The 18,604-nt window shown below is 36.7% G+C and overlaps 1 protein-coding gene across 7 annotated transcripts in view; it reads left to right on the plus strand.

Annotated features, from left to right (window-relative positions):
• SFSWAP (splicing factor, suppressor of white-apricot family) overlaps positions 1 to 18,604 on the plus strand; it is a 49,776-nt gene that overhangs the window by 23,649 nt on the left and 7,523 nt on the right. For 4 of the 7 annotated variants that reach the window (XM_014962785.1, XM_014962813.1, XM_014962825.1 and 1 more), the window contains 3 exons: positions 920 to 1,110; positions 11,761 to 12,026; positions 17,963 to 18,118. In XM_014962785.1, the coding sequence (XP_014818271.1) occupies positions 920 to 1,110; positions 11,761 to 12,026; positions 17,963 to 18,118 (613 nt within the window). The remainder of the gene's footprint in view (positions 1 to 919; positions 1,111 to 11,760; positions 12,027 to 17,962; positions 18,119 to 18,604) is intronic. The other 3 variants (XM_014962803.1, XM_014962831.1, XM_014962794.1) reach the window with 2 other exon arrangements.

Below are 18,604 nucleotides of genomic sequence, written 5' to 3' on the forward strand. Positions count from 1 at the left end.
AGTGTTTACTAGCTTAAAAACTTAATATTACTCTTACAACTGTGAGCATGCCATAGGAATTTAATTTTCAAAATTTTTTTTTTTTTGCTCCTAAGTAGCAGTTCCTTTTTAAACTTCAGTAGCACAGAGTATGCTGTGGTGTTATATATATATATATATATATATGTATATGTATATATCAAATAGGAAATACTTTGTATGATAATAAAAATGAAGCGTAAAACATGTTTGGGAAAAGTTGTGTGTTGGAAAAACTGTGCAATTGAAAAAAAAAAAGTCCTCTTGTAACTTACACAGAACATGAAAGTGAGAATGTAATATGAAAAAGGTTAGACAAGACATCTGTTAGGTGCATGGTTAAATAAATTGGCTTATTCTCTTTCTGTAATCACGTAACAACAACTGTTACTTGTAACAATGGCAAAACAGTGTCTGAAAATTTCTGGAGCAGCCCTTTGTGTAAACATTTTAAGATGTATGTAAGTAGGGCTGGAAAATATAAGGTAAAGATTGGATTTGTGGAAAGCACAAAATGGAGAGTTTCCATCGCTTTAACACATGCTAGAAAAAGCTTCTGAATTTACAATGCTACTTTTTTGATAGCTTTTGTAAATAGAAAAGGACAGGTATCCTGAATCTTCAGGATTGTATTTTCATGTCATTTTTGTTAAGCTTACTTTTTTTACTTCACCTGTACTGCTCTTCATCAAACGATATATCTATGAATTAAGATGCTTGGATTTTTGTAATTTTAAGCTATGTCCCTATTATGTCTTTGAATGGATGTATTACAAACGTTTGAGAATGGTTGCAGGGGCTGTTTGGTTGTTTGTGTTGGGGAGCATATGTTTGTTTCAAGGAAGCATAAGTTCCCCAAGCTTGACTCACTCTAAACTTTATGCTTAATTGTCTTTCTTAGCAAAGCAGAAACTAGAGGATAGATTAGCAGCTGCAGCAAGGGAGAAGCTTGCACAGGCCTCCAAAGAATCAAAAGAAAAGCAGCTACAAGCAGAGCGCAAAAGGAAAGCAGCACTGTTCTTGCAGACCCTGAAAAACCCTCTGGCAGAGGCAGAAACTGAGAAAATTGAAGAGAGTTCCTTCAATAACGAGGTAAACATGAAATAAATTTCTTTTTACCATAAAGCTAGCAGAAGACTTATCTATGTTTTATTATAAGGATATTATTTTTAAAATAAACCTAAATTTACAGATAGTGGCACAAAATTCAAACAGATATATGTATGCATGTTATTCACTGGGCATAATGAAGAGTCAAAACAAAAAATTCACAGTGAAATAGTTGACAAGGCTAATTATTCTGCTAGCTGTCTTCCAGAGAACTGGAAGTAGGTGCTCTGCCTGTGCCTACCTGATTGTGAAATGATGTAACCATAGAATGGTTTGGGTTGGAAGGGACCTTAAAGATCCAACCCCCTGCCATGGTCAGGGACACCTCCCACTAGACCAGGTTGCTCCAAGCCCCATCCAGCCTGGTCATCCAGCCTGGTCTTCAACACTTCCAGGAGTGGGGCATCCACAGCTTCTTTGGGCAACCTGTTCCAAATCCGTTGGGTTTGTTCAGCAGAATCTCTTATTTTGGAGAGTAGAAGCAAGTATCGTTCTGTAGCAAATCAATGTAGAGTGTTAGTATTCCTGCATTTCTTTCAAATAATAATTTTTTGATAGTTGTATTAGAAATTTGAACCCTCTGCTTCTTTTTGGAAAACTACTATGAAATAGCCATGTGGCTGAGGGAGACTGCTTTCCTTCTCTCTTCTGCCTTGTGATTCTCTTCTCCATTTGAAGCCATTGTTGTTGTTTAGGTAGTGAACCACAGTAGTTAATACTAGGATAATATCAGTCTGAGGGCTTTCAGCAGCTCTGTTTTGAGTAGGTCATGATGATATTGCACTCTTAGGCCAAAACTAAGAGTAACCTGGATGTTGATGATGACATAGTATTACGTTTTAGGAACACAGTAAAAATGCTAATAAGTTCCCTTGCCATTTGGCTCTTTGGACTGTTGTTTCCAAAGGAAATTAACAGCTAATTTCTCATAGTCATGTGTTGGGTTACTAGAACTTACCACAAAGAAGAAAAGAGGATTTATCATGCAGAAGTAACCACTAATCAGTTGGCATTATTTTCTGCAGTGAACGAAACCATTACTAGTCATTCTGTTGATAAGTAGCTATAATAAAATATTTGGGGGGGGCAGAACCTTGAGAAATTAGTTTTATAAGACTTAGAATTTTTGACTAGGCAAGGTTAAAGAGGAACCTTGGGCCAAAAGAAAACCTGCATTGATCATAGCCACACATTTGCATTTTTTTCCTACTAATAAACAGAAAATGCTGTTTAAAGTAGCTAAGAAATAATGTGTTTCACATAAAACCTTTCTGATTTCGATAAAATAGCTAAGATTTTAAAAGCCTAAATGAGGGATTTGAATTTATTATATAGGAAAATCCTTCAAGTATTGATTTTTTTCATGCATCGTAGCAGCGTTGTCCCGAAGCTTTTCTCTCCATCTGCAGGTTTTGGCAACAGACCTGTGTTCTCTGCTGAAGAGTCACTTTCCCATTTACATTGTATATTTTCCATTTCAGTTCCTAATTGCTTAACTTCAACCACAGAAGAAATTGGCTATTTTCCTACTTGGTTTCTGTTCTTTTTTTCCCCCTTGTTCCAGCTATTTCACTGAGCCACTCTCTCTTTCTGCCAGCATAGTGCTTGTCCTAGCTTAAGAAGTGATAATTTTACTTCCAGGAGCGTCACTCATTTTTATTCAGCCTAAGCATCATTTTTTCATAAGCACATCCCAATCCAGTGTGATCTGATCCTTGCTGGCTAAAAGACTGGGGAGTCTGTGTTTCAGGCACCTGTACAGGCACTTCCAGCAAGTCCAGACAATCTTTTTCATTAATGGAAGAAAAACTGTCAAAATCCATTTTCAACCAAGTCACCTTGGACTTACGTCTTCACTGCAGCTGTGAGGAAAAAGTAGGAATGGGATTTGGTGCAGACTATGTGGTTTTGTGAAACTTAACCTAAATAGTGCCAGAAATCTGTGCATCTTGGAGTATTGTTGCAGAATCCTTCACAAGCCGGATTGAAATTCCCGTGTTTGTCTATGTATGCAGCAGTCAGACCTCCTGTGCACATTGCAAATACAAACAGTGTGGGGAAGTAGAACCTCAGTTTCCTGATTTTTGGAATGGTATTGCTTCCTGAAAAGCCAGTAAATCACTAATGGTTGGACTAATCAAGCAAAACTTCATCTCTGGATACTGATAGAAAATTTCAGGTATTGATTGTGACAGGCTGGTTACAAGAACGAATGACATGGCTTTCCATTGTTTCCTTTTCCAGAGAAAGAATCCAGTATCTAATAAGTAATTCATTGGCCAGTTCTTGATTTTTTTTCCAAATAAATCATGGATCACACCTCAAAACACTTTCAAGAGAACAGACAATTTTAAGACACATACCTGCAGTGTAGGTGATCCAAATCAGCACAGAGTGGCAGACAGTGAATTGAGTGTGGTCGCATCCCAAAAGACATCCTCTTTAGGATTCTCATTGCTACTGCTAACAAATTCCCCCTGACTGGTGCAAGTGTTCAGTGCTTTTTTCCAGTTACATATTGAAGAATGAATGCAAAGAGACAGTGACAATGCAAAACTCCCCAGAATTGCAGTTCTGCTCTCCTCAAGGGGATTTCTCAAGGACATAGAGACTTCTAAACTAAGGTTCTTTTGATATTTTTCTTTAAGAGAATGCCTGAAATAACCAGTTACTCTTCAGTAGCAGCCGACTTGTGATCCCTAATCCCACTTCTCAGTAAATTTATTTGCTAAAACCTTTTTTCTTTCCCCACATATGTACAGTTTCAGAGAAGACCTCTCTTTTTCACACAAAAAAAATCCATTTAAGAATTTTAAAGCAACCACTTTCACTGCTTCTTACCAATAGGAATGGTTTGGAAATGGTTTCTTTATAATAGTATTTATTTAGCATTTCAAATATATATTTAAATATTACTGATGTGACCCTGCTTTTTGAAATAAAATTGGCTTTTGTATTGGGAATGCTAGTACTGCATTAATGAGCAATTTGAAATGCCATAATTTCATTGGAAATAATATTCTTCCTAAGTGTCGTATCCATATTGACACACTTACACGTTTATATAGATATATGCCTCCAGATTTTTGCATATAAAAGTTTATTTTGAAACATGAATGTTTGTCAAGCTATTGTCTTTCGATTTGCCATATTTGAAAACGCTTCCATCTCCATTCGTTCCAATGCGTAATCTGCCTTTTGCGCTACTTGCCTGGTTTGCTTGTTTGTAACAGCCCATTTGATTCAAGAAATTTTATTGGCAAAAGATAAGTGAAGTCATGCTGTGGATTTGTTAACCTCTGTTGTGCACACACTGAGAATCCAGTAAGCTGCATCATGATATCTAAATCAGTTTATAAAGAAATATATAGCACAAGGGTTTTTTTAAGCTTTGTAGATGCATTTGAAAACACTGATTGCAAAAGTAATGAAAAGTAACTACAGTAGCTGTAACTTTAAAAAATACATTAAGTCATGGGAAAGAGACATGTAAAAGTAGTTTTGTAGTTTGGTCAATGGAACTAATTGGGGAAATTTCAGAAAACAAAAAAAAAATAAGATATTTAAGTCCACCAAAAATGTCACTTAATGAATTTTATCTCCCTTTCTGGGGGAAGGAGCATCCAATGAGGAGTCCAGGAAACACAGATTGGTATGCAATCATAGAGTTAATGTAGTGGAATGATTTTGTAGCTTAATATGTGTCTCAAAAAAATGGAGAGATGACTGAGATGTATAATAATAAAGCATGAAGAGGAGTTGAGAATGTCCATGAGGTGCATAATTTCCATGAGATTGCCCCTTCCTAATAACTGTATAAAACCTGGTAATGCTATTTATGTGTCTACACGGTGTACATTTGTGCTGAAAACCTGCTTATCACACTGTATAGAAATGCATTAAATGAGCAAAGCTTTTTTGACCACTGTCAGATTTTCCTGATTCCTAGTGTTTCTTGATAAAAGTGCTGTTGCTAAGTATACGTTATACCTTTGAACAAAATTGATTCCACTGACTGCATGTAAAGGACAGTCAATACCACAGAACATAGCCCTTGTAAGATATATTTTTGGGGGGGCTTCAGAAAAATAGTCGGATCTGCTTTTTCCAAAGCTGAATTATTTCTTTTATATGATTTCTTGTTTCCGCTTAAAGTGAAATCAGGCAGGAGGAACAAAAGGCTGAAAAAATGAGCAGTGAAGCAGCACAGCTTTTCATAAATGGTTCCTTACCATTCTTGCATGCATTACAACAGTACTCTTATGCATAGTATTTCTTCCAGCCAGTACTTGGAAAGCATGTAGCTTAGCTTGGGTCCCAAAACTCCAGCAACCTTGTAGCTAGTGAAGACCTTGCCTTTTTTCAGGACATGGGTACAGTAACTGGGTGGCATCTCACTTCTCGTGTTTACATATATAATTCATGTAGACGCTTTGGTAACAAGGAAATCACGCCAAGGGACAACTCTGTGGGTAGCTTGAAACAGATGTGGGACACATCTGTTTCAGTACAGAGAGGTTGCAGTCGTTCTGCAATGAACATGGGTTCTCTGGCCTGCAATAGCAAACACCCTGTAGTTCTAACTACTGTGGTTCTTCTAGGTGTGCAGAGCTGGAGTACCCTGGGTTATCTGGAGTGCTACATTGAAGTGCTTTCTTATTTTTAAACAAATAAGGTGTTTCATAACCTGAAATGCAAACCTTATTCCAAAAAAATTAAGATTACGTAAATTTTAAAAATTAAGTTGACATTTCTATTTATATATAAAGTGGAAGAAAAGCTAGTTGCGTATGTCTCTGTATGTATTTACCAAAACCTAAATTAAGTAGATTAGACATTGGGAGAGCTCACATTAAGATGGTATGTTTGTTTTGTTTTTGTTTCTTTGTTTTATAGCAAAGCAAATATGCTGTCTATTGGTACCAGTTCAATTATGAATAGAAGTGTCAGTCATCCTTGGTAGTAGGCTTCAGCACAGTACACTGGATATAGTAGGCCTGTAACATTTTTGCCACCATTTTCAGGGGTTAAAATGCTGTTTGTCTGCAAATGTGCCAGTTCAAACTTTTGATTATCCCTAACCCTGTCTATCTGAGCAGTGTTGTTCTTAGGTGCATCTGGGAGCAAAAGGTTGAAAAAGAGAAGGAAAAAGAATCTGCTGTGGAGCCGTGGCTTCTGTCTGCGTGCAGCCAGGCCTCACAGAAGAAAATTGGCATGATTCAGTGTCTTACTGGTGAAGACTTGCTTAATGTTTCTGCTAACAGTGGTTGATAATGGTAGTAGGTTATAGGGGTCTTGCAGAGGGAAAAATCTTAGCTGCCCAATAATTTCTTCCAGCAAAAAGTTTTGGTAAATGTAATTTGTGTAGGTCCTGCTGTCCCTGTCAAAGGAAGGCCTGCAAATTTGCATTCTTTTTTCAAGAAATTGGTCCTAAGTCGCCACTGAAGTAATTTAATTAATAAAGTGTGTCCTATCTACTGGTGCTGGTGACACCTGACACACATAGGAGAAGGGGCCAGCGCTGGTGACTGAGTAGTAGGCACAGTGTATTTGACTCCTTCAAAGAAGTGACTTGATGATGACTTGCAGCTGTCCTCCAAGTGTAGTACAGTCCCGTTTTTTGTCTCCAGGGCATGATTTAACTAATACCATGTCTGCTGGGTTTCTAATACAGATTATTCTGCTAATCTCTTGTATTTTATCCTATGTCAGAAATGCTTTAGGGGTGATAGTACTTTGGTACACATCTGAAAGACAGTTGGTTATACCCAAACCGTTACATGTATAAACCTCAGTTCTGGATTTAAATAAGGAGAGAAATCCACAATCATAATGCTGCAAAAACAGACAAGCATGGGATTTGAAAGTAACTCTATTTTAATGGCTTGTCCCAAATGTCGTCTGCTGCTGTGCCTCTGAATATAAAGATTCTATAGCACAAAGCAAAACTTATCTTCTTTTGGCTCTTTCATCTTCCGTGTTTTGAAGCCCTGTTTTATCGTTTGGGTTTTTTTTTTTAGATGGCTTGTCCTTACTTTTGTCCTGTGTGTAACATTTTTTATTTTTTTTTTGTCCTGTGGAAAGTAGTCTGTTTACGAGTGAAATAGAAGTTTGGCAGGTTTAAAAATAAGATGCTATTCAGGTTTTGCCAATCATAACGGGGTTATCAACAATTGTAGATGGTGTACAGCTGTCATGCTGCTGTAGCTGATCCTTCCTTTTGTAGCAATGGACTGTAGATATTATTGTGTGCCCTTTTGGAATAATTATAACAATTTTATACTTGCATATTTTTTTAATGTTAACTTGTGAGCAAAATGTAATTGTCTAATGGAAACCATCCAATAAGGATCTAAAGAAAAAGCGCTTTAGAACATTTCAGGGCCATTCATTTATTTCTTTGGGTTTTTTTCAGAATATATAGATATTTATATCTTCTGTTTAGCATGGAAGGGGGAATGTTTGTTTATTTGTAAATTTCCCTTACCTTGCTTTTTCAAAAGGACAGATTAAAACATAAAACAAAATGTCACATACTGATGTGGCATTTGGGAGGTGGATATCTTGCTGGCATTTGGAACTTTTTTATTGCAAGAACCTTACTATCAAAAACTACATGAGAGTTGTAATTCCTCATACTGTAAATACTTTAATTAATATTTAATAGGGAGAAGAAGGTAAATATCACAACTACCATCATAATTAAGATTGGTGAGGGATGTAAGAATGTTCTGTGCCTTGATTTTTATTCTTCAAAGTACTCAAGATACAAAAGCACTGATGCATGCAACAAACAGATTCACAGCCACTAATTTCTTTACAGCTGACCCTTCAAAATAAAAATGCAAAATTCTGTCTGGTTTTGAAGAACTTGCCATGGTCAGTGTACTGTATCTATATTTCAGCGCAGCAGCTAAACCCTAATGGAACTGTTGAGTCTTTGAGTATTGAGTATTCATTTTGTTCTATAGGAACTTAAGCTATAGGAAATGTTTTTATCACCTCTACTTAATCATTTTTGGGCCAATTTGTTGAGGCTGGGACTGACAAACTCTTCTAAAAGCGGTGACTGCTCACTTTAATGCACAGAGCCATCACACACTCCCATTGCTGGTAGACAGTTGCTTATTAATTCTCGGTCAGGGAATGTTTCACCATAAGCTTTGGAGAACCTGCAGTAAAAAAGTGGTAGAAGAGTGTTTTCAGATTTTAATGAAGTAAAAGAATTGTTCATTAAATCTTCACAGTTCTGACATTCTTCACTCTTTCTAATTTTGATCTAACATAGGATTCAAATTACTGCAAAATTCAGCTGTTCAGAATGGAAGAAATATTAACCAGTTGTAAAAGTGTTGGTAACATTATTGATAATGTTCTTTAAAGGTTGATAATGTTTGTACCAGGAACAACGCCAGTGTTCTGTTCTGTTGTACTAAGCACCTTTTGGTTCACTTCTAATGTTGGCTTTGTGTATTGATTAAGTAATGTAATCCCAGAATAACTAATGTGTTTTCTGGTTTTATGAATACTGCAAATATGCAAATGTCTTGTAATGAAGTGAAGTGCTCGTTTCTGTTCTCATATAGCTATAAATTCTTCCTCATACAGACCTCTTTCCTTACCCATTCCTGCTAAACAAGAGTTGTTGAATCATCTTTGTTTTCCAAAAAGCTATCTCTGAAGCATTTTTTATACCAAATGCTTTTGCCATAGGAAACATTATTTTAGTAGAATTTACTTCAGTCATGCAAATATGCTCTGCCAGTGAAATTGTCTGACACTGTAGCATTTAATAAGGGCCAAAAAAATGTGCTGTTACCCAACGTGGACAAATAAGTGAGATTCAGTGAATACTCTCTGAATGTTTGCAGTGTGACTTCCTAGAAGAGTTCTCAAAAAATTTAAATCTATTGTCCCTTGAGATGCAAAATTAAATTCATCAGGTAATCAGCTTGTTACCATACTCTCCAAAACTGTGTTCCACTGAGCTGCAGGTTTGCAGAGCTGGTCAGTAAAACAGAGCCTTTCTGCCTTTTGGAAATGCTTAATAATCTCCCAGTATCTGTGCTTGCTTTGATACTAGCTTTATTTTTTTAAGAATTTTTTTCCTACAGTCATGCCTCCAATTTTAATTCCTATTTCCATAGTTTGCCTGGATCAGCTTTCACTAGTAAAAACACAAACCATTGATAGCTTCTTTTTGATAGTCACTAAGATCGGGGGGTTTTTTCCAAATATTTTTATTCAGTAGCATGATTTGTACACCTAGAAATTTGCTTTGTGGCCTGGCAACTTGCTGATGCTTAAGTTCTTTCACTAAGCTCTATGTTCTGCTCTGATGGTGTTTCAGGCAATTTTGCTAGTGATTTTTTTTTTTCTTGAAGACAACCAGTATTGCCATTGAGGGAAGTGACACATTTGTTCCCAGATGATGTTGTGACCTGACGACTGTCACCTGAGCTCCTGGTTGCAGTGGGGTGTTGTGTAGGTTTGGACGGGCAGGTGACTTCTGGCTGTGTTAGCTTTCTTGTTCTCCAGGACCTACATATATTCCCCTGGGGGGAAGCAAAAGTTCCTTCTGTGTGGCTTTCCAAGCATGATTCATTAGTAGCATGAAGCAGCGGCACCTGACTCTACAGCAGGGAGCTCTGCTGTTCTCCGAGATGCCTGGACAGCGCTGTCACTCTGTAGTGACAGCATCCCGAAGGTCAAGGTGACCCCACCGTTTCAGCATCCGATGCTTCTGGTGGTTGCCTAGGAGTGCTTAGCATTGGAGGTTTTTTTGTTTTGATTGCTGAGAGAATCTCTCTGTGTGACCTAAAAGTAAATGTGTCATTTGTTTATTAACTTCTTTTTGGCAGTGGGACGGTAGCTTGTGTGTTATGCAGCCAAATGAACTTGGGCACTGAAAACTGTTGTTCTTTTCCTCCCTCTCTTGTTTTCCTCTTAACTCTACTTTGCCTACAGCTATTTTGTTTCAAGCTATTAGAGGTGTCTACTTCAAGGCAAGCAGGCCTATTACATATTCAGTAGTGTTCAAAGCGAAGACTAAGATACTGTATAAAGAGATGAATAACATTGTCTAGGAACAAAAGTCGGCGGCTGTGGTCTCTTAGGAAACTCTGCCGTTGGGAGACGAGGTGTCTGCACTTACACATGGGTTGTGAAGTTAGTGAAATTGGAAATGGGCCTCTGCTGAGCCAGTCACTCAAATGCTCATGCTATAAAATGTCTGTAATCCTTGAAACAAACTACTTTAGTGCTGCTTTGTTGCTATTTTGTAAATGTTGTGATAGCAGTAATCAGTTAAAGCTCAGAAAAGTGTCATGGCTCTCTAACTTGAAGCAAAGCTGGATTTCTGATTATTCAAATAGGGTAAATTATTGCCTTGACATACTCACAATGGGAGATGGGTAAAAAGAAAGGAAAAGATCACGGGTTTCTAATTTGGTTATTTCAGGTTTTAATGTATTACTTTTTATTCTGATCACGGTAAGCATTCTCATATCAAACGGTGAAAGTGTCAGATCAGGTGGAGCAGAAATTATGACAGAGGGAAACTGATTTCTCCAGTTGCCTTGAAATGGCAGCTGGGGGAATGACAGGCTTTGAAATGAGGAGCATATCTATAGTGCCTGACTTGAATTGTTCTAAACAAGGTATTGAGCAGAATTCTCTCAGGTACAAGCTGATAATTTGAAAACTTCTTGGAGTATGGTATGTTTTGCTTAACTGACTGCAGTCGAAATTACTCACTGAGCATGAATTGTGCATGGACCTCTTCTATCTTTGAGATTAATAACTTTTGTGATCTTCCCAACCCTTTACATGCAAAACATAAATTATTTCTGTACTTTGCGAAATAAATATCGGCACTAATTCATTTTGCTGTTTTCCTTGAGGTTGTTGTCTAAATAGCACAGTTCAAGTATGAAAGTGACTTTAAAACTTAACTTTGAATGTCAGTAGTTCCTGATTGTATTTTCAAGTTTATCCTTTTTTAAATAAAGGGGTAAATACATGAAAATATATCTGATATATTTAGAACACATTTCTTCTAAAAACTAAAGGGGAGCACTTCAGAACTATGTCCTAGTTAAGCTGCCAGTCTCAGCGTGCATATCCCAACTTGCATATGTATCTTGGGGGAACTGTATAGGCCTCCATTAAATACTACTAGATGCATGTTTGTGATGATGTCAGCCTTATTTATGCACACTTTACATAATCCTGATGCAGCATTGTGAGGTTTTAAAGCATTTGTGGGAGGTTAGATTGTTGTTGATTTAACAACTGCTTTCTTAAGACGGATGTATTTCTCACACGCTTTCATGAGTGAAAAAATGTAAGGGGATTGTTAATTTTTATTTTCTTTGCTGTTGTACTTGTTATCCAGCATTTCTGCAAACAACCCATATGGTATATTGGTAAGACTACTGAGCAGGATATCTTAAGTTTCTTTGCTGGAATGTGCACCTATGTGGCATGCAGAGGAGTAGACGTAGCCCTCTGTTTAGTATAAAGGACTAGAGATGCTCATGTGTTGTCCACACACATAGGATTTTCTCAAATGAAAAATTTGCATGTAACTTTGAAAACTGAACACTGTTCTTTGTTTGCCTTTGATTTCAGAGCGTCAATAGTATACCGTGTCCTGTGACCACAGTCAGAACTTTACCCACCTTAGAAGTTAAACAAGCAGAAAGGCCTTCAAGCAAAAGCAAAGATCCTCCTAGGGATGAAGAAAAAGAAAAGAAAAGGAAAAAACATAAGAAAAGATCTCGGTCAAGATCTCGATCACCATTCAAGTATCATTCATCATCTAAGTCCAGATCTAGATCCCATTCAAAAGCAAAGCACTCACTTCCCACTGCCTATAGGACTGTCAGGCATTCAAGGTGGGTTTGGAAACCAAATATATTCTTTAGAGTTCTGTGTGGGGTAACACCGAAAACATTTTTGCACTTCTTATTCCATTATGCAAGTGTCTTTGTACCCATAACAAAGCATATATTCACCTTGAAGACAGTGAATAAATATGATCAAATGTGGAAGATCTTTGAAAATATTTTTAATGAAATAGCAAATCATTAATTTCTAATTACATGGTGCAAAAATTGTACCAGTAAATGCTTCTTCACTCTAGTCTGTGAAGTACGCAGTGATAATATGTAGGAATGTGATTACAGCAGGAAGAGAATTTGCTAATAAGTCTGTGGCTTTTGCTGGAGTAAAGCAACCAGGCAATATTAAGACAAGAAATAGAGGTGGAGAACCAGGTGGTTGAACCGCAAAGCTCAGAAAGAAAGCAAGCGGGTTGGGTAGCATGTGAAAAAATGTGATGGATGAATGGCAGGAGAGATATGACAGGAATCCAAGAAGGTTGAAAACAGAGTTGATGAGGAAGGGAGGCCATAGGAGAATGTACCCCAGTGCAGTTAAGTCTATATTTAATTGGTAATGAGATAAAATTCGCTATTAATGATTCAGCTATATGATGATATATATTGTGTTATATTAATACTGCTAATTACATCTAGGACATTTGGGTCTAGGCACCTTTAAAGTTTACTGTCTGTAAAATTTGTCATATCTGAATGTCTTGCCACATAGCAGTTGTGGTCAGTCGGAAGGGCTTATTCTTGAGGTTGCATTCTCTGGATCGTGCTATAGAACAGTGTTCAAACGAATTGTGCATATAAATACTACTACAGCTACATATGTGTGTGATGCATGCAAAATCATATATTCCTTTATCCTTTATGCTTCTTCCTGAAAAACAGCTTCTAGCCCTTTATGGTGGTGTGACAAAACTTCTCATATTTTCCTTGTGCATTTTTTCATTTGTTTAACCGAGTGCCTAACTACACTAATATGAGTGAGTGTTAACACCTTGCAACTTGTTATTTGATACTAGATTTTTCTGGTTAGATACAATACTTTACTGAGGACATCTTTGCTGTTCAGAGATGAGAGGAATTATTTGAACATAACTTGGGCTGAAACGATCAGTCTGACATGCTGCTTATTTGACTGCCTTTGACAACAGCTGGTCACGGTGCTCTATGTTGTAAGGCACATTCCAGAATACTGTGTGTCATTCCTTTTCTGTGCTTACCAGCATGTGAAGGGAATGATGCTGAATGAAGCTTTCCTTGTTTAAGAGGCGAATGCAAGCCCTCTCAGGGTTAAGGATATCTTGGAGAAAAGTCTCCTCAGGTAAATCACTCCTCTTTTCAGCTCCCTGTCAAGCCATATCTTCACATGAACCTCCCACTTCATCCAAGCTATGTTGCGTATATTTATCCGTTATTTTACTGATATATGGTAAAACCAAGGAGAAACATCATAGTAATGCTAAAAAAAAATAAATAAATTGAATCATCTTTTGTGGTAGGAAAAGGACAAGAACCATCTGAGAAGATTCTTACCCGTACTTGGGTATGCTACTGAATAGGATTAAGATAATCTTGCATGCTGCATGAGTTTGCATTGGGAAGTTACCAGATTAATGGCAATTTGCAAGTTCAGTTTGATGCATATTGAGATGCATCTTCAGTGACTTCAGGGAGATAAGATTTCAGTTTCTTTATAGAGACTTGAATACTTCCACCAACTGGTCTACATTTGGTTCTGCTGGTGAAAAGACAACAGTCTACTGAAGTCTACCACATACGTAGGTGGATAGTCTCATTATAGTTTAGTTGTTTCCTTTTTTTTTGGTGGTCATAGTTCAGCTGGTAGATAAATTACACAAAAATCACCAGGAATAGTTATTCTACTGGAGATAATTTTTGTGTGCCATCTTGAGTGTGCCTCCTGGCACAAATCAAATAACAGACACGTAAAAGTCTTAACATCATGAATCAACACAACACCTAATTAAATCTGATTGCATATTTCCTAGATCAGCTGTTGAATTTTACAGCCTGAGAAGTCCAGTCAGCTTGATGCTGGCTAGCTGAATTCTGAAGTTGTTTCAGAACAACTGCACCACGTCTTGCACTGAAAATATTTTGCATGTTATAAAACTTGATGGAAGTTAAAGCTGAACAGGGAAGGGCTTTTCATTCAGCCTGCCTTTCTGCTCTGCAAGTACCAGTTTAAACAAAGGTCTCTGGAGGGTCTCTCTCCCATTCAGAAACCCATTATTTCTGGGCACTGACGACAGTATCACCAGTGCTGAGTGGGTGCCCGATCCCTTTGAGCTTTTTGCAGACTGTATGAAATGGTTGTATCAGGCAGGAGACCTGTTAGAAATCTTAGTGTATATCTATAGCATTTCACAAGAACATGACTAAATCTAAGGCCCAAGGACCTCTAGGTAATTCAGCTCTAATGAGTACCTTTCTCCTGCATCTGATACTTAATATAGTAACTGTATTGGTTTACTTTAATGTAGTTAGTGAAGACAAGCAAGTCTTATGCAGGATGCATCAAGTGTCTCCTCAGCTGGAAGATGATGTAGTTCTGTCTGGCCTCAGTTAGAGTACTACAGTACTACGCATGCAGTACCAGACAGAACTACACATGCAGTTTTGTGCATCCTTTAGAATGAATTAGACCACTTGAAGGAAGCTTAGAGGGAATCACCAAAAATTTTCAGAATTAAAGGAGAGGAAAAAGAGTTGGAATGACTGTTTAAGAAGACTGAAAGAAGATGAAATGGGTCTTCATGTACACCAAATAAGAGGAAACAGAATATTATTCTTCAGTTCTTGGGGTTTGGACAATAAGTAATGGACTTAAATTGATAACACCATTGTACAAGAAATGGTGATGATTGAAGGTTTGCTTGACTGAAGATGTTTGCTACACCTTGACGTATTCACTGTATTTCTAAAATTAAAGCTCTTGCCCCTGATAGCAGAAAATTTTTAGAGTAATCAAGAGTAGGGGCTGTTTCATAACCCAGTCAGATACTCATATGTTTTGTCTCTCAAACGTTTAGGCAAAAATAATGCCTTGTCTTAGTAATTGCCAAAAAAAGGCAAATGCTGTTGCCTAGCAAGAAGATTCTACTTTTTTTTTTTTTTTTTTTTAAATTTATTCATATACTTAGTGTTGATTCAGGGAAGATTATTTCCATGCATTTTCTTGTCTCATTCAAGGCATGGCACCTTTCATGTCACTTTGCTGTTCAGGTTTCCCAGTGCTTCACCTAGAATGATATTTTATTCCTGGATCCCAAAACATTAGGGATGTTACAGCTTGAATTGTTATGCAAAGAGTCATGCTCCCCTGGGGTAAAGTGTAAACTATTTGTAGAGGTTAATGTGTTCATCTAGTATTGAGTGAATGGCACTTAGAGGTAGTCTTTATTGTGTGGACATTAATGCTAAATTACATTGGAACATCCCTATTTTGAGCAACAGTTCTTGATTTGGATGTCTCAGTCTAATGTTATATATTAGAGATTTTCTTGCCTTACTTTATTCTATTCCAAATGTATATTTTAACCTACAAAGCTCAATATAAAGTGATTATTGGTGCTTTATTTTACCTCAAGAGTAGACTGAAAAAAGCTGGAATTTGTCCTTTCTGTAGTAATTATTGCTCCAGTTCCTGTTAATAAAATAATTTAGAATAACAAATGAGATCTTAATAAACAAAATTTCAGAACTTTCTTAGAGAGTAGTTTATTAGGTTTACTGTATCTGCACAGTGAAAATAAGTATTTTGGATTTGAAGTTATTTAAATTATTATATTTAAATTAACTGTGACAGCCAAAATATGGTTATCTCGTAATTTTTCATTAGGTTATATTGCACTCAGATTATAATGAATTGTGTTCCCCAAATTGTAGTAATGAACGCTCAACGCTTGCCCTGTATTTGGGAAACAGTCTTAATGCCTTAGACTTTGTGAGGTTTCCATATAGACATTAGTTGGGCTTCTGTTTAAAAACACTTTGTGTAGTTACTATTTAGTGGTATAAGTTGTTCCAAAAAGTAAGATTGAAAGTCAACTTTACCATGTAGCTGATTGTGGCAAGTTAATAGCTAATGAGATGTGGGAAGTAAAACACAGAAATTAGCATATTGTACTTAGAAATCCTACAGATGAACTTTGCAATATATTTCTCTGTATCCAGTTTTATATCACTTGTCTGTGATTTATTTTTGCATTGTTAGAGGTCTAGAGGTTCTGCTTCATTTAAAAACAGTCTTTGGTGTAAGATACAATTTCTGTACTGTTACATTTTTTAATATTTTCTAACACATCTTCAGACAGTATTAAAGTTGAAAAATTCTGTTCAAATAACATGAAGCATGTTTTGAATATTCATTTTTCTGGGTAGCACAACCAAACCTGTTTTACAGAAACAAGTTTAAAAAAATGGTAGCTACGTAAGGAATCTAGATATATTGCCTTAATTGTGGCATGTGGTGTGCTAACAGCAACTCTCTGTGTAAATGCATGTTATTTTCTGCAACAAAATTTCTGTACCAGAATTAGTCCCATAAAGCTCCTGATATCATACAGTTTTAATTTTAGACTAGTATGATGGATTAAAGTTAAATAGAACTCATGGAAACAGTAAATCCTGTCCAAAAGTGCTGTGAGGTGTTGCAGAGTGGATTGCTTTGAAGCTGTTAGTCCCAAAGAGAGAAAGAGTTATTACAAATAAGTACCTAATGTCAAAGATGGGGCACATTTGTTAAATCTCTCTTGGAAAACAAACAGCCTTTGGTACATTTTAGTCGTCTGCACTAAATGCTTCATCAGTGTCTTTTGTTTCTAATTGACTTCAAAGCACCACTAAATAGTTTGATGTGAAATGTACCTGGCAGTGATGCTCTTTAAAGCACTGTAGGTTGTCAGTCACTGGAGTTTCTAGTTTATGGTCTTGCTGAGAACTAAGGCTTCACAGCTGGTTTGCAGCAAGTGTAAATAATGACGGTGTTCATCTGAGTCTGTTTTCTCCCAATAGATCTTTGTAGTCCATGATCTAAGCTAATGATGATTTGTACGTGTGAGTGTGGTTCCTGTGTGTATGTGAGAGGAGAGGAAGGGAGGGGAAGGCACTCGTTACATATGGAGTGACTTAGTGATTTGGTTAGATGAAATTTGGATGTTCATTTTGAATTAGAGATGGAAAGTCTAAACTTCTCCTTGCTATTGATAGTTTTTCTTTATACTTTGTAGTATTAGAGCAGTACTAAGCCACAAAATTTATCCAGTTAGTGAGTTATAAACAGTAATCAGTATTGGCATACTTTATTAACAGGTTACTTTTCAATAAGTTTTGATAGAGTATACCTGTATGTGTATTTGTGTGAGGCTTTTTGTCTCAATGTTAAGCTTGAAAGTAGCTATTCTTTGTAAAAAAGATTATTTGGGGTTTTATTTCTCCTTCAGAACTGATTTTCTTATTGTTGAGGCAGTGTCTGTTCACGGAGTTTTAATTCCTAATTTGTAATGAGACATGCCAAGCTTGTAACCCTTTGAACTTTTGGGACCCTGCTGAACACAAGTGATACTGACTTTAAAGGAATAGAGTGCCTTTTGAAATAGCAGTCTAATGAAAGTAATAATTGATGTATTGCAGTAAATCTGTTAAGCTGGTTTTAATTGTATGAAGCTAATGGCCAAAGTTATTAACATTTGGTGATTGGAAGAATGTTGTAGAACCACGAGCATCAGTTCATAAAAATGAAGCTAATTCCTTTTTCTTTCTGATTGTTTGGACTTTTTTTAGGCTGGTCCATATAGGCATGTTTCACTAAGGTTCAGCTTTTGGTTAAGGGACTGAGCCTTTTCAGGATTCTAGTTAATACCAAAACTAGCACATTTTATTCTGAATGTGAAGTGTGTGCCTCCGTATCACAGACTCACAGCATCCACAGGGACACTGAGCATGGAGCCGAGTCTGAGCAGCTCATCAATGGCAGCAGCAACAGAGCGGGAAAATTATCAGGCAACTTCGACAACGAAAAGATTTGACTGCTGGAGCTCTTTTGAGGGAAATCCTGGTAAAATGTCAAGGTGTCTGACTGACCCCCAACTTTATAATCTGTTGGTTTTTTTCCTTTTTTAATCCTTCTGAATGGCCTGGTAAAGATCAGATTTCTAAGTGACAAACAGTTAATTTGCAACACTTAACTGCCATTGTGATTACTTTTTTTCATTTTCAGTTGATCTCTTTTGTTGTAGGTGTAAGAGAAATGGCTCAGGAGTGTGTGTATATATTGTATATATGGTGTGAGTCTGCAGAAGACCAGTGATTTCACAAATGATTTACCTAATTTGCAGTGACTAAAAGACATTTTCAAGAACATGAATGTATTCATGGAATGACATACCTGTAGTAAATAAGAAAGGATTTAAAATAAACAAGCAAACAGAAGTAAAATTATTAGAACTATATTTTAGTGAGAACAAAACTAGCTGTTACTATCAGGAATTTTGGGCGGATTTGGGGTGTGAATTTTTTTTTTTCCTTTTTTCTTTTTTTTTCTTTTTTTTTTTTTT

This window comes from Calidris pugnax, unplaced genomic scaffold (assembly GCF_001431845.1).
Source record: "Calidris pugnax isolate Ruff unplaced genomic scaffold, ASM143184v1 scaffold32, whole genome shotgun sequence".
NCBI lineage: Eukaryota > Metazoa > Chordata > Aves > Charadriiformes > Scolopacidae > Calidris > Calidris pugnax.